The sequence below is a fragment of the Diadema setosum genome, chromosome 16 (assembly GCF_964275005.1).
Source record: "Diadema setosum chromosome 16, eeDiaSeto1, whole genome shotgun sequence".
NCBI classification, from domain to species: Eukaryota; Metazoa; Echinodermata; class Echinoidea; order Diadematoida; family Diadematidae; genus Diadema; species Diadema setosum.
This window is the reverse complement of record NC_092700.1, coordinates 4,354,155-4,377,758: the sequence shown is the minus strand read 5'-3', so window position 1 is coordinate 4,377,758 and position 23,604 is coordinate 4,354,155. Positions and strand designations below refer to the sequence as shown.

Genomic DNA, 23,604 nt, shown 5'->3' with positions numbered 1-23,604 from the left:
GGTCTTTCTTTGATCCGACCTGCATCGCCGCCACTTGATTATGTGCATGTTGATGAGTACATTCAGATGTTTGGACAATGATGTCTGTGTAATCGTTCATAGTCAATGACAAAAGAACTGTTTTCCTCATTTCAGATTTATTTCGCTGAGGTTCCTCTTCAGACTTAAATGCTTTTGGAAAATCGACAATGATGGGGAGCAGCAAACCTCAAATCATAACAAATTTCGTGTTACAAAATTAGTAATTACTGAAGTGGATGCTTGTTGACGCGCATGTGGCATTGCTTAATGGTAGGATATACATGTTGTCTATGATTTCCGTTCATGTTTACTCTGAAACAATGTGCAAAAAATGGGAAAAATTACATTACAAATTACAACCAACCTGCCGAAATACTTGCTTTCTCTCGTAAAGAACGGGCATTACGCAAATGAAACACACTGAGCGAATACTTCTCAATGTATATTTCAACGGCACATGCATTTTTCTTGATTTAAGACAGTAAGAGAGTTATTATCTTCTGCGCAAGTATAGTTTTCAGATATCTGAAAGAGCCTTAATGCTTTTACTCCAGCCTGGATGTCGGTGATGAACTATTCGATCAAAGCAGGAAAACATCTTTAATGTTATATTGTGACGCTTTTCACAGAAACAGATGTTTGAATCTATAAACGTGCGATGAATGTCCATGTGTGGTAGGTCCATGATTAAATAACAACAAACTCATAATTCATTCAGAAAAGGATAGTATAATATAAATATTAAAACAATTTTTCAGTGTATCTTTTATTGTTATTTGTGTTACCCAACTTGATTACCCATTATAACAAAAGAACTCCTTGAATGGAAACATAAAGCTGGTAATGCGTGAATTTAAAGAAAACTTTGATTTACCAGGAATGAGACGAAATGAGACGAAAGTAGGTTAAGACCCTTTTGAAGGGAAACGTATAGTCGGTTTTATCGGTATAATTATGATGCTGTGGAATACAAATAACATAATTTACCAGGTATTTTGCAAACAAGACTTTATCTCTTCGGCAGACTTATACATGTTGAGCATTCCAGTGAAACCAAGATCACAAGCAGACTTTGCGAGCTGATTGAGGGGCATAGACTTGGTCGTAACAGGTGAGAGCAGAAAATTGTAGGACGCCACCATTTTTCTTTACGGCCAGACATCTTCGGCTGCCTTGACTGTCGCTATGCAGGCCTGTTGTAGCAGAAGGACAATAAAATAAAGAGCTTTCATTCATGTGGATGTGAGGATGTGAGAATGGGCAATTTCCTCACAGTGGGAACAAAATAGAGAAATCCTTTAACTGACTTTATCCTTGCAAACTTTTATCAAAGAATTATGATATTGATTTGATAAACTATTAGGAAATAGACAGCAGTGCTAGCAAATGAGTGTTTGCGAAGTACTGCAATTCAAACAACAACAACAATAACAATAATAACAACCAAGCAAACACACACGGATACATCCACTTACAACAGCAGCAGCGATTATCAAGCATGTCAAGGGAATACATGAGTATTTTGATGTTTTGTACCATGAAAACTCAGTGGACTATATTCTGCACACAGGGCACAATAGCCACTGCTGCTGCTCTTTCAGTACGCACTTTTCAGGGTTCAGCTTTGCAGATCTCAATAATGATACTTCCACTCCGGCTCTTCTCCTGGATATACTGTTAACTAGCACAATTAATCTGCCAATGACAAACTTTGTTTATATTTTGTATGCTGTTTATAGAATTTTGGGTGGAATTATGGAAAAAGTAAAAAAAAAAAAGTTTACGTTCTCCAAATAAAGTTAGATAACAAAAAGAAAACCAACATCAAGGAAATCTAGGAGTCTGTAATTACAGCTTTGTGTAAACTATAAAATTGCACTCAAGCCGTATTCCTCTTTCGCTCTCCCAACAAAAAAACACATAAAAAACAAACAAACAAACAAACAAAAATAGAAGCTGTCAACTCCATTTACTAACAAGTGCATTCATCAAACTTTTTCCTTTATGTAAAACTTTGAAAGGGGGGGGGTAGATCAAGCGCCAGTTTTATAATATATATTTTTATTGCCTCTTATGCGGGCGGGAAGGGGAACGAAGGGCAAAATATCTGTAAATGTATGACAAATTGAGGGTGAACTTTTAACAATATATCATAAAGTATTCAGTTTCGAACCTACCTCCACGATCAACTCAGTTCTGCCCAGAAGTAAGGGTCCTACATAACAAATTCACTTACTCAGAAGCTGAGCTGAAAAAAGATCGAGACTGCTCAACAGAACACTGTTGCCGTGAGGAGGATCCCCGCATCGCCAGTCACCTTGTCTGCTAAAGTCAGAATCTCTCCATGTTGTCTGATTCGACGGCCAGCAGCATGTGCAGTCCAACCAGATGAGGTCATGATCATCGCACTGGTCTTTCACCTTATTCACTATATCGAGGACGTAAGACTGGGTGAGAGGGAGTGGCAAACTTTTCCCGCTTTGCCCACACATCTCAGTGGATCGAATCTCATTTTCGCATGTGATGTCAACGGCGTCTGCGGAACGAGTAGGCGGGAAAAAAATCAAATATAAGACTAAATGAAAAAAAGAAGAACAATACCTGGTCGAAATATGATAAATATTCTAATTCGAGAATAATCTGAACATAATCCTAATATGAATTTTATGTGTCCATAATTGTGACTCTCTTTCTGGAAAAGAAACATGACATTATATCCTTACTGTTTCGCTTTCATTTCACATATAACAAGACTCATAAAACACTGGTTTGTGGAGATATATTGTGGAAAAAAATTGCCTTCAAAGTTTTCCTTCCGACGCAGTCGTTATCAAGGGGAGGCAAAACAGTTTTCAGCTCTTGACAATAGAAGGTCCGCTCATTACAACCTCCGCGATTGTTATATATTCAAGCTTAGCGCCAGCGGTCTACGCACAACCAATCAGTAACTAGGATGCCCAGGATGCCTAGGACACACTGACCAATAAGATCACTCCCTCGTTTCTCGGGATGGAGTCTATCTGCGGCGCTAAATTTAATTCTTTGGACACGTTTCTGTTCCATTGAAAGTCGCAAAATCATGGCCCAGAAAAATGTTAATTTCTTGCCTTTGCTTGGTTCATTTATCTTCGAAATTTCGGGAGATGATAGACAAAACATTACACTACACAATTATGCCAACAATAAAAAATTCAATGGTTTTGACCGAATTTGATGATCTGACATCAAACTCAATTTTCTCGGCACCTCACACCGTCAGCGACTTTCGGATTCTTTTGTTGTTTGTTGTTATGCGCATGTAAAGTAGGCGTGTTATTTCTTTTTTTTTTTTATTGTGCACATGAATTGTAAAAGTAAAACATAACAATCCTTATAGTTAATATTTTCGGGGCAAAAATAACAAAATGATCCTATCGAGTTTTCTTTTTTCTCTCTCTCTGCATTTCCCTGTCTCCGACATGCAGCCGCCTCAATGTAGTGAATACCTTTCAAGAAAGCACATCTTCAATAACGTTCGATATTATACTAATTTTTTTTCACGCTTTAGATATGGTTGGATAGACGCATCACATCTTAAAAAAAAAAAAAAAAAAAAAAAACAGACTAGAAATGGCGCAGTGGCGACTGGTATGCCTCCGCCATATGAACTACATGTAGGTTTAATTGGATGAATGCCTACGTTGTCTTGGAATAAAGTGCAGGTATATGGGGATTTGAAGATTTTTACTTTGTTGACATTGACAAATTTTCAAAGTGTGAAGAAAGAGTATAATTTCAGAATTAAATAGTAAAATTTCAGCATTTTAATCCCGCCCTTGGCCCTATGCCCCAAAAATTTCCAAGAGAATCACTGCCAAATACAAGTGTAGAACATGCATGAATATGTACTCAGTTTTATGATGATACCTCGAGTCAATATTGTTGATTTTATTTTCGTGTTAGCCAGTTTCATTTCGAATTATTCTTTCATTGTTTTTTGTGCCTGTGATTTTTTAATGGCATGCTTAAATACAGAGGTTTTCGTCTTACCACATCGCACACCAGCATCTTCATGATGCCCACAGTTATGTTCATTCCACCCTCTGGAAGAACAGCTAGCGATGTTCGACTCCAAGCCATGACAAGCAACATCGTCAAGAAGAATTAATCCCGATCCTTCACCAAATGTCGCTTCATGAAAAGCCTTAGCATTGGTGGTGGGATGGCCAAGCTGTCTGCATACGACCTGTGAATCGTTAACATCCCAATAGTCGTCGCACACTGTACCCCATTCTCCATCGTAATAAACCTCGACCCGACCCTCGTACAGCGAGCTTCCTCCAACAAGGCGGATGTTGACTTCTGGTAAGGAAGCAGTATCATGATTCCAAAGGAAAAAACAAAACAAAACAAAACATATAAGGTAAGAATAAGGTGAATTCATTCGATTGAGAAAAAAAAAATAATTATAGCATCAGTCTTCAAAGATGAAAGCTCCATCAAGTTCGAGAAGAGAAGATATTACCCCATTGTTGTGTACTTGCATAATTTCCGATTAACTTTGCCGTCCGAACAAGGTAAGTACAATCCCGACTAGTGCATATGCCAACTTTGTGAAAAGCCCTGCAATGAAACTATGACAAATCTATAAATGAGGACTGTTAGTAAAAGAGGAATGTGACGATTCACACGAAATGAAATAAATATACACATGATTCGCTTGTGAGCAAAGTCCAACACCAAGATTTCTATTAAGATTAATCAAGATAGAGCTTTATGTCAGTACGGTGTAAAGAAGGTTAAATCAACGCCTTTGTGGAAAAGCTCTACTTTTCATAGAGGAATGACACACACAAAAACGAAAGACCCACACGTTCTCAAAGATCGTCGTTCGTGCCAGTCAAGAATTGCAAAAACTAATACTTACGAAAATACAAGATTACGAAAATACAAGAGATTTACATTAAGCCATTGTATTATGACGAAATCTTTATTTGTTTAATCCTACCCAATCATTGGGATATCCATTAGGATTGATCAAGACAGAACTGGGCAATTCCATGGGAATGTGGACATGGCACTAAAATTTCAAGTTTATCATATTGCAAAAGAATTACTCATTGTGTATTACCCATATATTGAAATTAAAGAAACTCAAAGAATTAGATCAATTGGTCAAATATTTCCCGAGAAACAGCTACAAATGTCGAAGACAAATTTTTTAGTCATCCAAATTGCTAAAATGCATGCTTAACTTAATATACATCTTTTTTTTTTTAATAGAACAATTCTGCTAGCATTTCAATTAATATTTATTTCAAAGAAGCAAATTGGTTTTACTTCAGTCTCCCATGAGGAATTTTTTATGCCACCTTCAAAAAATGTTAATCACCACATGAAAGTTCAGCCCTTGAGCCATGTAACGCTAGTTACCGAAACGAGAAATATTTTTCATTCTGAAGGAAGCAGTGGAGGTAATTTATTGGGAATCATAACTTTCTAAATTCATCACACCCTGATACTGTACACAGGATGTTGACTTGAATAAACACTGTTATCACATTAAAAAATGTCAATGAAAAGTGTAACGCGAGTTACCGGCATGTAACGCGAGTTACCGACTATAAACACAAGTTTCTACCAACATAAGCAAATTTTAACACTCAATTGAGCTAGATTGTGGTGAAAACAATCAAGGGCAGTGTTATACACACTATGCTGGACTGAAACAAAGGAGAGCAGCCTAATTAACTGTGATTGTATAATACTAGCATCAAGGCCACTGATCACATGCCACATTGAAGAGTCTAGCCAGGCTTTCATTGCATGTGTACATGTGCATCCAGCAGTGAATGAGAACATGAAATTTATCTTCTGAATTTCCTGCATCAGTATTTCAGAATTTTTATTACAAAATGCTATAAAGTAGCAAGTGTTGGTTGTAATCCTTATTCGGTGGTCTAGTGAAGATAACGCCTGTCCGGAGATCAGGAGGTTGTGGGTTCGAATCCTGCTCGAGTATATGCTCATGATTTTTTTGTCATGGCTACTACTAAAATACTGATTAATTCAGTGCTTATTTACGTTGATGTAGTGCAATTTGTCAATCAGTTGCAATGAAAACATCTAAACGGAAGAATTTCATGAATTTGAATAACTATGCAGTACCCGCTGCATGCTATAAGGATTAGAACCAACACTCGCTGTTGGGCGAAAGCTTGGTGGTCTAGTGGAGATGATGCCCGTCCGGTGATCAGGAGGTCTTAGGTTCGAATACTGCTCAAGTATGTACGCCCGTGACTTTTTAATCATGGCTACTACTAAAACACTGATCAATTCAGTGCTTATTGACGTCGATGTAGGGTAATAAGCCAGTTCATAATCCACTTTAGCTCATGTACACATTGGTACAAATGACCTTTCTTTTTTCTCAGTTGGTTCGGCACTTCACTTGTTTTCAAAGCGGCATAATGCATAAGCTTACCCGACATAACAATTTAAATGGAATTCATGTTCAAAAAAAGAATGAACTTGCATTTAGATCAGGGGATCGAGAATACTCACATCAGTTTATAATTTAGCAGGCATCCATTTCATTGTTTTGTATTGAATGCAGTAACAGCTTATTTCCTTTTACAAGTATATTGCGAAATACCATTCTTGCTGTCAGGTAGATGTGCTGGCAAGCATCATTTAGATAAGGATCGCATGAATAATCATCGCATCACAGATGCTTATCTCAGTGAATTTACAAACCAAAATGTCTGTTAGTACAAAGTTAGTTCCCTTTTGAATGGTAGTTAGTACCTTTTTCTGCTCATGCGCAAAGTGGAATTACGAACTGGTCTATTTGTCAATCAGTTGCAAGGAAATGTACTAGTTTTCACTCACAAAGATAGGATTTGAATTTTTGAAAGATTGTAACCTGTTTTTTTTTTTTTTTTTGTAAACTTGTAGATAGGGTTTGATACTTTTATCTTTTGTTTTAAAAAGACTTTCAACATTTTTTATCTTTACACTTTGAAAATTACAATACACTGCAATATACACCTAAATCATCTGGGTATATATTCAAATATATTCAAGGTCTCTATGAGGAGTGAGGCTGTTATTAGTTTTGAATGCATTCTCCTATTGGGTTCATTAGTAAAATATTTGTTTAACATTTATTCATTTTACTATCTACAAAAATAAGCATCTCTCAAAATATTCAACACAAGATTCAGTGCCATCAGAACAGTTGTATGTCATCAATTTGTGTCACCCTGTGTTAGTGGACATAATGTAACGCGAGTTACCGACAAAAAAGGCTCCCTACATTATACCAGGTCACTGTTACTCAACTTTGATAGTGTTAATTTATGAGTTCTAACCCACTATCAATTCAAAGTAGGAAAAGTTTCATCAAGATTGTCTCGTATGAGAAGACTTTCCAAAAAGAGGTCTTTTTAGAATTGACCATGTCCTTTTTGTGTAACGCGAGTTACCAAAATTAGATGATTCAAGAATCCCAACATGTTTGTCCTTCATTTTTCTTTTTGGATTTATTTAGTAGCTTGTAGATCCTCCCAATTACAAAGATATTGGCACATTATTCCATAAATGTACCCATTATTTGTAACGCGAGTCACCGTGGAATTGCCCAACTTTATGTAAGCACGGTGAAGGAAGGTTAAGTCAAAGTCTTTGCGGAAAAACTCTACTTCTTGGAGAATAAAAAAAAAAAACCCAAAAAACAAAACAAAACACTGCAGTCGTTCGTTCAAGCCTTATATTGCAAAACTAAGACCGATGGAAATACAAAGAGATTTAACTTTATATTATGAAGAAGTCTTTTTTTTTTTTCATCGAACCAGCGTAATTTTGATTATTTAGGCCTAAAATCTTCAACAAGAAATTTCTTAAATAATGTAGTATACCCAGCAACGTCTTACCACATCGCACACCGGCATCTTCATAACGCCCGCAAGTATGATTGTACCACCCGTTGGAAGAACAGTTAGCAAGACTAGGTTCCCAACCATTGCAGCCAACGTTGTCAAGAAGAACTCGTCCCCACTCCTGTTGGAATGAGCCTCTAGACATAGCTTTCGCATTGGCAGTGTGATATCCGAGTTGCCTGCAAACGACCTGAGCATCTAAGTCATCCCAGCCATCATCACACACCGTGCCCCAGACTCCACCGTAATAAACCTCCACCCGACCCTCGTGCAGCGAGCTTCCTCCAACAAGGCGAATGTTGCTTTCTGGAAGGGTAGTGTGATAATTCAAACAAAATAGAAGAAATGGACAAAAACCCGCCGGAAACGAGAAGGATTAAGTTAATTTATGTTCAAAGTCAAATATGTTCCACCATAATTACTACCTATAAAGCTATGAAACAATGCAATATATATATATATATATATATATATATATATATATATATATATATATACATGTGTGTGTGTGTGTGACCCTGCATCACAAAACGAACAGAAAGTCGCCAGATAAGAAATTTTAGTTAAGAGCATATTCTAAAAAGAGCAGACTTTAAGCTTTAAAATGATGTATAACTGAAATCAAATGGACTCTCCTAACCTATCTTAATATCGGAAAGAAAGCACACAATCAGGAAAATTGTGAATTGAGAAAAGAGGCCCTATAGTGCAGTCTCTATTCAAGCGCTAAATCTTTACCAAGCCGTGCTGGCTGTGCGATGAATGGACAAAAAACAGGATGTAAACCACCAGAGTAACAACAATGAAGGGATTATTAGATTAAACTGAAATTAAGCATGCCTTATCACCATATTCTGTTCGTAGTTAATACTAACTTTCAAAGGGGTAGCATTATCCTTTCAAAAGTTATTTGAGTTGATAGTGCCTACAGGTTTTATTAAGAAATGAAAAGGGGACTCTGAAAACACACCTAAGTACACTATTCTACCAAAGAATATTCGAGATAAACTGCTAAAAAACACATTTTCCTGCCCGTTTTATGATCCCAAAATTTAGCATAATGTAGAAAAAGACTTGTTCTTTCAGAAAATATGAAAAAAAAAGTCAAGATCGGCTAGGTTGACCCATTTCACCTATTTTTAGTCCTCACACAAAATCAGTGTGTGCGACTTTTCGTTCGTTTTGTGATGTTCGGTCTCACACACACACACACACACACACAAACATATATATATATATATATATATATATATATATATATATACATATATATGGATACCGGGTGTCCCAAAAAAAAAAAAGCGGAACGGTGGATTTTCAGTACCTTGCGGTCTAAAAGTTATATATCTTTTGACATCATTTGAAAGAGCATCTTCAACAAAAGACTATGATACCAAAATCATCAAATTTGGTTCCGTACTTTTTATTCTGCGCCAATTTCTGAAAATGCAGTCATTGCCAAATTTCGCCGGATTTTTTGCGACTTATGACATAATAATTTGAGTGCGACACGCGATCCATACGATGAATGTTGTGTAAGCTCGGTGATCCATGTCAACAAAAGATACAACTTTCACATTACTCACGGGCCAGGAAAAAACAAAAAAAAAAACAAAAAACGTGTGTGTCTGTCTGTGTGTGTGTGTGCGCGCTCCCAATATGAAAGCGTTATCTTTTGTTGACATGGATCAACGAGCTTACACAATTCACCGTATGGAACGCGTGTCGCGCCCAAATTATTATCTCATAAGTCGCAAAAAAAAAAAATTGAAAATGACTGCATATACAGAAATTGGCGTAGAATAAAAAGTACTGAACCAAATTTAATGATGTTGGTATCATGGTCTTCTGCGGAAGATGCTCTTTCTAATAATGTCAAAAAAATATATCACTTTTAGAACGCAAGGTACTGAAAATCCACCGTTCCGCTTTTGGGACACCCGGTATATATATATATATATATATATATATATATATATATATATATATACTGTAGACTCGATAAAAGCGCAGCCCAATGGCCCGAGACCACCTGAAATAGATGTTGGATATACACTTTCAGAAAAAGACATACTCAAAATTTGAGAGAGGGTACATTGTTTCTGTGTGCTTTTCCCCATTCAGAAAGGTCAAAACAACTGGCGGCTGAGTACTTCAAAATGCATGCACTTAAAGCTAACTACCGTTGAACAATTTTTGTACCTTATTTAAGAAATCTATACTATACATTTTGATTAGAATGATTTCATGAATATTACGGTGTCGTTGAACATCACGCTTTGAAACTGTCTCAGTTCAATGTCAAATAATTTGGCTGTCTTTGAGCATCTCTGATGATCTTACTTACTGTACTGAATAAATTATTTGTCATTTTTTATATGTACAATAAAAAAAAAAGATTTAAATGATTTCAATCTGTACTAAACATATTTAAGAACGATTTTTTTTTCTTATTTGTTTTTCGGTGACCAACACAACCGTTGAGAAAATGTTGAATTCAAATGAAGAAAATCGTATCAACAATAAATCTATACTCAAATCATCATAATAGCATGTCTCCCGTTTGAAATTAAAACAATTCAATTCAATTCAATTCAAACTTTATTTCATTTTTCGAAAAGAACATGAACATTTCACTTTCATTGTTAACAGTGAATAAGGTTACATATAATCAAAACAAAGTAAAATTGAAAAGAGAACATAATGGTGGAACCTTGGGGTAACAAATAATGTTGTAATGAAAATTGACTGAAGTGATAAAGACGATATAACATTACACAAAATATCGAAAAATGGAGGGGCCCACTAAAAAGGCAATGTTTGTAGAATGTGGGCTCCTCAGGTACAGAATGTCAATAGAAAATGAACTGATGCAAAAAGGGGAAAAAGATTGGGAATAAAGTCAGATTTAAAAAAAGAAAAGGTCTGGAAGCCCAATAAGAGTATTAAAACGGACAGAGTATTAAAACGGACAGACATACATACACAGGCGAATGAACATTAAACGAGACTGAGACGACAAAACTTATGAAAGAGGACTTCAACACAAGACAGAACGAGACAAGGTTGACATAATAGGAAGACAATACAGCGGACAGAAAGGAAAAACAGATCCAGCGATCCTCGACAGAACTATGTCGACAAAATATTGGGATGCGAGGAAGGGATACATAAATATGGAAAAATAGAGAGAAATAGATGCGGAGGTAATACAAGTAGAATTGAATCAACTCAGTAAGAGTCTCAGGACAATAGGGACGAGAAAATATGTGAGAGTATATTATTGGTAATCAAAATTCTTCGGAAAAAGTTAAAATGAGCCAACAGGCTGATTCACTTCTGTAGGAACATAACATTGCAATAAAAACAACTTCAATCTCCTTTTAAATGAAAATATAGAAGGTGAAGGTTCTTTGAAACATAGAATCGAAAATGGAGGGGAGTGAGTTGTTGCTGTACGTATACATAAGTTGCCCCAAATTAAATAAATACAAATCTTTAATTTTTAGCAGCTTATTTGCGGCAAATAACATATTTGAGTGGGAGGGTATGAAAGGATAACTGATGACACGGAGAGCTTTCTTTTGTAGAAGGAACACTCTATCCCGTAATTAAGATATGGCAATATCAGTGACGAATATAACATAAGTAATGATTTTTGTGGGATATACAATTTCATTCTATTTATAACACCTATATTACGTGAGATTATGTTGGATATATAATCAATATGTAACTTCCAGGAAAGTTTGTCGTCAACAATAATTCCAAGGAATTTAAAATGTGAAACTCGTTCTAAATGAAAATCATTCAAAATTATAGCTCTACTCAAAATGTCAACAGTATTACTGAAAATAATATATTTCGTTTTTTGGGTATTCAATGATAATTTATTGGTTCTTACCCAATTATTCACTTTTTGTAATTCAGTATTGACTTTTTGGACAAGAAAATTAACATCATTGTGGGCAATGACATCATTGTGGGCAATGACATTCATATTCATAAGTATTCTGTCGTCTTTGAATGTCAAACCAAAACAAAACAACACATTTATACGAACTATACTCGATTATCTTTTTTATCTATCTTTTTTAAGGGTTACGGCCCGGCGTTACAGATGGCAGGTTGACAACTCGTAGTCTTACCACATTGAACACCTGCATCTTTGGAGTGCCAACAGTTATGGATGTACCATCCGTTGTGAGAACAGGAAGCAATATTCGACTCCAAGCCTTGGCAATAAACGTTGTCGAGGAGAATCGGCCCAGATCCTTCTCCAAAAGTTCCTCCAGTCAGGGCCTCCGCATAGCCAGTAGGATATCCGAGTTGCCTGCAGACGACCTGTGCAGCTAAGTCATTCCAGCCATCATCGCATACCGTGCCCCAAACCCCAGCGTAATAAAGTTCGACCCGACCTTCGTGCAATAAGCTGCCTCCAACAATACGGATGTCGATTTCTGGTAAGGGAGTATTGTCATGATTCACACGAAGTAATATACAAGGTACGAATAAGGTCTAGGTGAATCCATTCGATTGATAACAAAAACAAAAACAAAAACATGCATCAGCCTTTACAGTGGAAAGTTTCGAAAGTTCGAAAAGTAATTCTTTCATTGTTTTGTAGGCTACTTCGCAAAATGTTTGACTTAATATCTGTCGTCTGAACGAGGTAACCAAAGCGCCGAGTAGTTCACAATCTGTCATGCAAATTCTGTGAAAAGTCCATAACCCTAATTACTAAAGCTGTTCGTAAAGTTACTTAGGAATTTGCGAACGACTTTGAAATGGCAAGCGAAGTTGGTTTCCCATCATTGTTCAATTCAATAGCCGAAATCTAAATTCGCAGATGATAATGATTATCCTTACATTGAAAGACACTATTTTAGTTTAAAGTTTATTTTTGCTCGAATGTACGTGGAATATTTGCAATAGTCATACTTTGTTAAAACGATAGATAAAAAAGCGAGCAAAGAAATATAAGAAACATGGGCAGACATTTGGCCCTTCGTGATTATGGTCGTTTGTAAAGTCATGCGTAACTTTACGAACAGTTTTATAAAACAGGGCCCTGCACTTGGATATTCATTACTACAAATCAATAATGATAAATAGGCCTACATCTTATCTCTTCGGCTTCACACACACACACACACACACACACACACACAAACACACACACAATCTTAAATAATAAATGGTACACCCTGCCAAGTCTTACCACATCGCACACCAGCATCTTCATTATACAAACAGGTGTGGTTGTTCCACCCGTTGAAAGAACAGTTAGTAAGACTCGGCTCCCAGCCATTGCAGCCAACGTTGTCAAGAAGAATGGGTCCCAATCCCTGCTCATAAGTCCCTCTAGACATTGTCTCCGCATTGATGGTGGGATATCCGAGTTGCCTGCAAACGGCCTGTGCATCTTTGACATCCCAGCCATCGTTGCACACCGTGCCCCAGACTCCACCATAATAGACCTCAACCCGACCCTCGTACAACGATCTTCCTCCAACAAGCCGAATTTTAATTTCTGGCAAGGCAGTGTTACAATTCACACAATATTGAATAAATGGAGAGAAACACACCTGAAACTGAGAGGATTAAGTCACTTCTTAACATTTGACGCGTATACAAGAAATAATATTAATCAGAAGAAAAGGTGTTTTCAAGCCTGACGCATCTGATGCGTTTAGGTTTGGCCTTAAAGCCAAATTTTAACGATTTTTTTTTTATTATTATAATGTAATCGTCGAAGACAATCTGATTAAAGTTTAGTCAATAATCCCTTTTGCACTTGTCAAATATGTTCTACCATAATTACATACACAGTTATCGAACAATCCACTATTATATGAATATTTAAAAAGTCGCCAGACATGATTTTTTTTTGTGTGTGTGTGTGTGTGTGTGCAGGGCAGATTCTGAAAGAACAGACTCTAATCGTTAAATGATTTGTAACTCAATTCAAATGGACTGTCCTAACCTATCAAAATACTGGAAATAAAGCACACACTCTGGAAACGTGTGAACTGAGAAAAGAGGCTCAGAAGTATATAAGCTGTGCGATGAATGGGACAAAACACATGATGTAAACCACCGGAGCAAGAACGATGAAGGGATTATCAAATTCAATTGAAATTGAGAATGTTCTGTCCATGATTACTATTAACTACAAAGTAATACCATTATCTCTTTCAAAAAATAGTAAAAATTTCAGATAGACTAGGTTGATTCACTTCACCTATATATTTTGAGTTTGTAAAATCAAGAAGTGCGACTATTTGTTTTGTGATGCACGGTCACATAATAGATTATGTACACGGCTTGACGTAAAGCAGTATAATAACCCGAGACCACCTGAAATGGATGTTATTTTTTTTTTCAAAGAAAAGAGACCATCACAAATGTGCGAGTGTGTACATTGTCCCTGTGTGTTTTTTATTTAGATTAAAAAAGTGGGAAAAGAAAAAAGCAAGAGGGGATCAGTGCTCATATATGCATGCACTTTTGTAATTACCGTGACCAGGGTTTTCACGACCAAATTCAGTCAAAGTTTTGTTTTTCTCCATTCTTCGTCAAATGTTATTTTTTCTTATTAAACCCTTTCTGTGACAATTTGTCAGATGTGCACAAATTAATGTCACACAAAAGTGCATGGGCAGGAAACTAAAGTGGCATGCAGAGGGTTAATGAAGTATTCATTCTTTATCTTTTACTAAAAATCATACAGAAATTAGGTGGATTCAGTTTACTCCCCAGGTTTTGATAATTTAGCTTGAAATTAGGCGCACGTGACTGTCATAGCACAAAGATGTGCAAACTTAATCCTGTGTTATTATCAAATAATGTGTCGTAATGGTGAAGGCATATTTTGTTTGAAATTTCTACAAGTATATTACGGATAAGGTTAACTCCTTTAGTTTTTGAGCATTCGGTTTTGAAATTTGGCACATGTGCTCGCTATAGTACTAAGATGTGCAAACTGTATTTGTCGCCATTGATGAACATTGTGTAGCCATGTCTGAATGAAAATGATACACAATTTTTGGTTTAACTCACTCTCTCAACTTTTTGCACACACCTTTTTTTTTTTTCCTCACGCAATGTTTGTTCCTGGGCCGCGGCCAGTGTGAAAGCTGTATCTTTACGCAATTCACCGTATAGAACGCCCGTCGCGCCCAAATTATTATGTCATACGTCGCAAAAATCCAGTGAAATGTGAAAATGACTGCATTTACAGAAATTGGCGTAGAATAAAAAGTATTGAACCAAATATAATGATTTTGACATGAAACTCTTCTGCGGAAAATATTTTCTTTTTTTTATAATGATGTCAAAAATATATCATTTTTCGAACTTAAGGTACTAAAAATCCACCGTTTCGCTTTTTTGGGGACACCATGTATAGTTGTGCAAACTGTTTTTTTTTTCTTCTGTTAACGCCAAACATTGGTTTGCTATGTGACAGCACACAAACTAAGTGTTGGCTGAGTTGGCTCCCTCAGCGTTTGATGGGGGTGTTGATTGCATTGACTAAAAGTTTAGGTTTTATTTGTATGCATGTGCTATATTTTGTATTCTTATTTGGCTACTGATGATGATTGTTATTTATGAGGTCAAAAGTTTAGGGCTAGGGGTCGAAAGGTAATCAAGGAATCTCTTGGATTTATGCTGAAGTTGTATTCCTTTTTTTAAGTTTTTGAAATAATTTCATGTAAAAACATAATACTTAATGTATTATTGTTCATTATATTTTACAAGTCGTCTATGTTTGGATGATTATATTGGAATTCTATCTTGTTTTTCATGTTTGAAGTTTGATGTGGGCAATGACGTTAAGGGTTGGGAAACATGGGTTGAGTGACATGCCTACGGGCAATTCCACTATAGTAAATTTTTTTACTTCTGCATGCCCTGATCCTAATGTGGTTTCCAAATAATTATTTCATTTTCATTTGTGTAACGTGTACGGTAATGTGTATTCCTTTGTTAAATTCTACTGTTTTTTTTTTTTTTTGTTTGTTTCATGTTTGTCATGTTTATGGTTCTATATTGTGTTTTTACCAGGTCGGATAAATACTAATAACAACGATATTGTACATTTCGACTAAAATATATGGTGTCATGGAAAATCGCATTTATACCTCACGTCAATGTCGAACATTACGACTTTATTACCATCCCTAGCGAACTCACTCACTGTGCATATACAATGCTTCCCAGTTTTTTATGTGTATAATCATAAAGGTTTTAAATTATTGTAACCTTTGTTTGAAATTAGATAATTGAAATAAATGTTTGCCCTATTTTTTCAGCCATCGAGAGAACCAGCAAGACAATTTTTAATTTACATGGAGAAAACCGTGCAAACACAGTGAATGCAAACTATTCGAGACATCGTAGTAACATGTCCGACGTTTGATATTGAAATGGAATAAGTCATGATTCATTACGAAGTAAAATTCAATCTGCACATACCACATCGAACGCCTGCATCTTTGGAGTGCGAACAGCCGTGGTTGTACCACCCTCTGTGACAGTGAGCTACATTCGACTCCGAGCCTTGGCAATGAACGTTGTTAAGGAGAATCAATCCCGATCCTCCTCCATAAGTTCCTCCAGCCAGGGCTTTCGAATTCATCACCGAATATCCGAGTTGCCTGCAGACGACCCGAGCATCTAAGTCATCCCAGCCGTTATCACACACCGTGCCCCAGGCTCCACCGTAATAAACCTCAACCCGACCCTCGTTCAATGAGATTCCTCCAACAAGGCGAATGTTGATCTCTGCAGCATTGCAATGCATGAATCCCAGAAAATAATACATATTATAAGTTACGAATACGTTTTGGTAATTCCATTCGATTACAAAAAAAAAAACAGAAAAAAAAAGCAGAAAATAAGCCTTTGAAATGGAAGTTCCATCTATAGAGTTCTTATGGAAATTTTCTCATTGTCTTGTACTTCGCAAAAGGTTCGACTAACATTGCCGTCTGAACGAGGTTACCACAGTCCCGTCTAGCAGTGCACATGCCAACTTTGCGAAAAGTCCAGGGTTATGTTTCACAAAGCTGCTCGTTAAGTTACTTAGGAATTTACGAGTGATTATGGTAAGCCAAGTTGGCTTCGTATCATTGTTAATTTCAGTAGCTTAAATTGAAAGTTGACGGTAATAACGTTTATTCTTACATTATACCACATGAGTTAGTTGAAAGAGTATTTTTTTTGCCCCAATGTGAGTGGAAATTTGGAATGCAGTATACTTTGTTAAGGCGTAAGGTTAAAAAAAAAAGAAACAAACTGAAAAAAGGAGCACAAAATATTGGCACTTCTTGATTAGAGTCGTTTTTAAAGTCAGGCGTAACTTTACGAGCAGCTTTATAAAACAGGGCCCTGCAATGTGATGTCCATTATTTCAAAGCAATGATGATAATTACATCTCAGCATGTTAACGACAAATATTCATAGAACTATCCTTCCTTCTCTTTTGTATTACGAAATTTATAAAAGGATTTTCATTTCCTGTTGATGGGAGTGGAGGGAGTTGCAGCTGATCTATCGGAGGGGCTAATAAATGTGAAAATGGAAACGGATGAGGACTATTAGTAAAACATTTGTTTGGTGATTCACACGGAATAAAATACACATACACATGCCTCGCTTCTCAGCAAAGTCCAGCAGTGGAATTTAAATAAGCTTTAATCAAGAACGATCCTTATGTGAGCACAATGAAGGAAGGTTAACTGGAAGTCTTTGTGAAAAAAGAAAATTTCCACATTAGAGATAATAATAATAATAATAATAATATTATTATTATTATTATCATTGTTATTATTATTATTATTATTATTATTATTATTATTATTATTAATAAAATGCAGGTTGTGAAACACTACCGTTCCTTCAAATCAAATATTACAAAAGCTGCTGAAAACATGTGGAAATACGAAGGGATATATTTTCATATTATGAAGAAGGTATTTATTCTTAATCCAAACCAGCATATATGTTGATTTTTTTTTTCGAGACATACATCTCTGCGGCTTCAACAAGAAATTCTTAAATAATAATACCCTCCCAAGTCTTACCACATCGCACACCAGCAACTTTATAATACCCGCAGGTATGGTTGTTCCACCCGATGAAAGAACAGTTAGTAAGACTCGGCTCCCAGCCATTGCAGCCAACGTTGCCAAGAAGAATGGGTCCCCGCCCTTGTCCATAAGACTCTCTAGACATAGTCTCCGCATTGGTGGTGGGATATCCGAGTTGCCTGCAAACGACCTGTGCATCGTTGGCATCCCAGCCATCATAGCACACCGTGCCCCAGGTCCCACCGTAATAAACCTTAACCCGACCCTCGTACAACGAGCTCCCTCCGACAAGCCGAATTTTAATTTCTGGCAAGGCAACGGCAGTGACAGTGACAATTCACACGATATGAAATAAATGGACAGAAACGCTCCGGAAACGAAAAGGATTAAGTGAATTCATCTAACATTTAACTCATATATAGGAAATGATTTCAATCAGAAGAAGGGGTGTTTTTTAAAACCAAACAAAAAATGTATTTTTCCAAGACAATCTGAATTAAATAGTCAACAATGATTTGTTCGCTTGTCAAATATGTACCACCATATAACATACAAAGGTATTGAACAATACACTATAATCATTTAGACATGACTTGACATAAAGCGGTATTATCACCCGAGACCACTTGAAAGAGATGTTGGACACACCGTTGCAGTTGTTGTTGTAGGATTTTTTCAAAGAAAAGAGACATCAAAAATTGCGGGTGTGTACATTGTTTCTGTGTCTTTTCCAATTCCAAGAAACACAATTAGAAGCTCAGTGCTCATAAATACAAGCACTACTGTTATAACCGTAACCAGGGTTTGCACGACCAAATTCAGTCAAACCCTTTTGTTTTCTCTATCCTTCCTCATATTTTATTTTACTTAACTCTTTTTGTGCAAATTTGTCAAATGTGCACGAATTATTGTCATACACAAATGTATGGGCAGGAAACTTTAGTGGCATGCAGAGGTTAAAAAAGATATATTATATTTGATTTGATTTGATTTGATTTATTGGTTTCTGTATCATCATTGTACATATACACATTCATGTACAAACATAAATATGATAAAATATATAAATATTTTCTTGTTCATTGCCTGTGTACAATGTACAGCAAAAGTACAACAAAACATACTACAATGAATAATACAGAGGGGCTACAGCATAAGCGTAGCTTGATTTGCGTGCAGCCCCGTAGCATAACATAGTATTATAATGTACATCGGAAGGAGAATAGGAGGGAGGGATGACTTATATATATATATATTGATTGAAATTATTTAATTCATATTATAATATAGTGTCACGGAAAATCGCATACTTTATTCTTCAATAATGTCGAACATTCTGAATTTAAGATCATACCTTTTGAACTCCCTTACTGTTTTACCTGCCAGTTATTACATGTATAATTATGAAGGTTTTAAGAGACTCTAACCTTTGCTTGAAATAATATTATTCAAATTAAGTTTCCCCTATTTTCTCAGCCATCAAGTCAACCGGTGAGAAAGATTTGAATCTACATGGAGAACTCCGTGCAAACACAGTGACTGCAAACTGATCGAAACATCATAACATGTTTGACGTTTGGAATTGCTATATAAATATATTAATGATTACATATGTAACCGTGCACCTCAAACGAACATAAAGTCGCACACACTGATTTTGCGTGAGGACTGAAAATAAGTGAACATGGGTCAACCTATGTTAATTTGATATTCCCTTCATTGTTGTTACTCTGGTGGTTTAATTCCTGTTTTTTGTCCCATTCATCGCACAGCCAGCACGGTTTGGTAAAGATTAAGCGCTTGAATAGACACTACTTCAGAGCCTCTTTTCTCAGTTCACACTTTTCCTGAGTTTGTGCTTTCTTTCCAATATTTAGATAGGTTAGGAGAGTCCATTTGATTTGAGTTATACATCATTCTAAAGCTTAAAGTCTGCTCTTTCAGAATATGATATTAACTAAAAATTCATATCTGGCGACTTTTTGTTTGTTTTGAGGTGCACATAAATTATCATGAAGTAAAATCCAATCTTCACATACCGCATCGGACGCCTGCATCTTTGAAGTGCGTACAGTTATGGTTATACCACCCTCTGTGAGAACAGAAAGCTATATTCCACTCCGAGCCTTTGCAGTTAACGTTGTCAAGGAGAATCGGTCCCGGTTGTCCTCCATAATTTCCTCCAGTCAGGGCCTCCGCATTGGTGTACGAATATCCGAGTTGCCTGCAGACGATCTGTGCATCTAAGTCATCCCAGCCATTATCGCACACCGTGCCCCAGACTCCACCGTAATAAACCTCAACCCGACCCTCATTCAATGAGCTTCCTCCAACAAGGCGAATGTGAACTATTAGAAAGGGAATAACGTTTGAAAGAGTGTACACGGAAGAAAAACAAAGAAAATAATCATCTGAAACAGAGTACATTATCTGTAAATATCAAACAGAGCTAATGACATTACGTTCAAAGAAAAATGTTGTGTTGCAGGTAACTAATTATATGCACGGTGCAAACCAACTGTACCCAACATTATTCTGAAACAGCAATGTAGTCCTGGTTTGAGAAAACAGTCTACTTTTTTAATCTATGCACTTTTATAGATTTTTTTTTTTGTTACACTTGATATGTATATGCTAAGCTCTCCTGTCATGAAAGTATAAATATGTTTCAAATCTTTGATTTTTTTAAACAAATGACCTTAGTAGGTTGATTATTTTAGAGGCACGACTTTTGCACACAAAACAGCGTCAGGAATGTATGAGTTTTAATACTCCCAAATTCAGTAGGAAACACAACTTGATAGTCAATTACCATATAAAAAGCAAGCTGCATGAGATAGGAATGGAATCGCGAGAAGTGCCTTCATTGCGCACTTGCATTTGGTGATTTGATTTTAAGTGGGTTTGTGCGGTTTGGGCTGAATATTCGAATTGACACGCCATTCGGCGTGCGAACGTGACACTTTTTTTAGTAAGGGGAGGAAAATAAGTCGAATATGTAACTTTCGCGATTGTTCATACATACACGTGCAATGTTTATAATTTTAAGAGATAAACACTGCGGTGAGATTTTTCCGGTTTCTTAATGAAGAATGGTTGTTGGGTGGTACGTGGTAGAAGGTTTGAACGGTGCACTACTTGTTCATTCTTGGGAATTCATATGTGTCCCTCGAAAGGGGTCTGCCTGCGGGTAGAGTCCGTACTAATACGTTGTGCAACGGCCTTCTACCACCCACTTTTATGAGGGGACTTGAAAGAGAAACAGATACTGCGAAACACCATGTCAACACAAAAAAGGGGGAGAAGGCTAAAAAGACAAACAAACAAAGAATGTCTGCTATTTTCTGATACGATTTTCAAAATTACCTAGTTTGATCTCATTTTTATAACATCATCGGCTGCAGACAAGCAAAGATAAACTCGAACCCTGTCTCCCCCCCCCCCCCGGAAAAAAAAAAAAAAAAAAGGAGGAGAGCATGGAGGGAATGCTAAAGTAGATGTATTTTGATGTGGTTCTCTCAATTTATGTTGGGCTTAAAGGGGTAGTACAGTGTTGGAGGAGATGAGAATTGGGCTTTCAACTTTTTTTTGCGAGATACCAAGGAAACATTTTACGATAATACATACCATTTCAAAAGGGAATACAAAGTTTATTTTATGAAAATCAGGTTTGAAATGATTAAAACATCTAAAAACAAAGTAAGACAAAGCGATCGTAATACAGTGTGAATCACTCTTTTTTTAGATATATCTATATATATGTTTATCATATAAATGATGATCCTCATAGAATTACATGCTTTTTCATATTTCATAAGAGGTTTCTCATTATGTCACCGGAAAATGTTACAAACCTGAAATTAGGTCTCAACGAAAACTATATTGTCCCTTTAAATTGTGATTCTGTTTACAAAGGTGGAGGAAATGATTGATTGAATGCAATCTTTTTTTGTGATGTATGGAATTGATTATTTCTTTTTGATGTAATTTGGATATTTATATACGAATACTAGTATATGAATTCAGAATGATAAATAGGAAATAAATTTCCTCAGAGAACTATATTTAAGTCTGCTGAGACAAAGACGCCATTTTGACGCCAGCTTCGCTTTCTATTTTCTCACGTACCCGTCTCGGTAATCGGTTTTTGAACCGTTGGCATCCCATTCGTCGTCGATCCGGAGTGAGTATGTGACTGGCTCTCTTCGAGGGTGCTGTCAGGCACCGCTCTCGTAGTTGACAAGCCATTAAGTTGCTCTGTTGCAGGATTTTGTGTTGAAGATGAGTTTCTCATCCTATCTATGACTCTAAGTGATCCAACGCTCGTAGAGTCTTTCAATTTGTTTGACGGTTTACCTACACATGCACAGACATTATTAACATAACTATACAGTATTTCCCTCCAAAAAAATTACAGCCGGACCCCCCGCAATGATATCTTTAAACATAGTGAATCAATCTGAATACAAATTCAGGGTATGAAACTATAACTCATTGCCCACATCTCACAGAAAACCCCATTCGATTTGCTTCAGTGGTCAAAGAAAAATGAGGAATTTTGCAGAGGATGTCGGGAATCCTTTTGTCCAAGTTCTGTCTATTATTCACGCACTAGAGCATTGAATTGCTAAAATTTGAAAAATTAGACTCATGACGTGCTTTACAACAATCTACATTTCTCTTACAGCTTAACCAAATTGAATGAGGTTTTCTCCAAAATAGAGCTAAGGTGTTAGATTTTAAGGCCCCGAAGTAGCACTTAGACAGGTCTATCATTTTGGATGTTATCAATTCGAAAATTTAATCAGATTTTCGCATTGATAACATTCAATATGATTATTTTTTTTTTCAATGCTACTTCAGGGTGTTAAACTATAGCATCTTAGCTCTATTTTGCAGAAATCCCCATTCGATTTGGTTGAGCGGTCACAGAGAAATGGGGATTGTAGTAAAGCATGTCATGAGTCTGATTCTTCCAAGTTTAGCACTTCGATGATTTTGTGTGTGAACAATATACAGAACTTGGAGGGAAGAGATTCCCGACATCCTCTACAAAATTCCTCATTACTCTTTGATCACTGAATCAAATGGAATTGGGTTTTCTGTAAGATGTGGGCAATGAGTTATAGATTCATACCCTGAATTTGTATTAAGATTGATGCAATATGTACAAAGATATAATTGCGTAGGGCCCCGTTGTAATTTTTGTAGGGACATAATATGTAATATATATATATATATATATATATATATATATATATATATATATATAATAGTTCTCATTCGTCATTATCTGTCGCTGTAAACTATTCAAATACTGCTTTATTTTCTCTTGTGAATTTGTTATAGGATTTTTATTAAAGTAGAGATTCCCATTCTTGCCTTAATTACTGAAAAAAAGAATCGGGGATTGGGCTCAATCCTAGAAATTAAAAAGACATCTAAATATAGAAAATATTCAAATTTCCGTGATAACAATTGAACTGCAGTTTTTCTCTAATTTCGTTTTGGCATATTTGCCAAAATTAAAAAGAAACAACGGCAAGAAGAGATAGATTTACACGCAA

The 23,604-nt window shown here is 36.2% G+C and overlaps 1 protein-coding gene across 1 annotated transcript; it reads right to left on the bottom strand.

The window, feature by feature from the left end:
- Positions 1–1,080: 1,080 nt before the first annotated feature.
- On the bottom strand, positions 1,081–22,331 carry LOC140240213 (scavenger receptor cysteine-rich domain-containing protein DMBT1-like). The gene is made up of 10 exons (XM_072320006.1): positions 22,166–22,331; positions 20,077–20,385; positions 18,032–18,343; positions 16,422–16,730; positions 13,162–13,473; positions 12,089–12,400; positions 7,935–8,246; positions 4,051–4,362; positions 2,258–2,557; positions 1,081–1,214 (listed from the first exon to the last, which is right to left on the bottom strand). The coding sequence occupies exons 1-10, from the start codon at positions 22,329–22,331 to the stop codon at positions 1,081–1,083; spliced, it is 2,778 nt and encodes a 925-aa protein (XP_072176107.1).
- Positions 22,332–23,604: the final 1,273 nt, after the last annotated feature.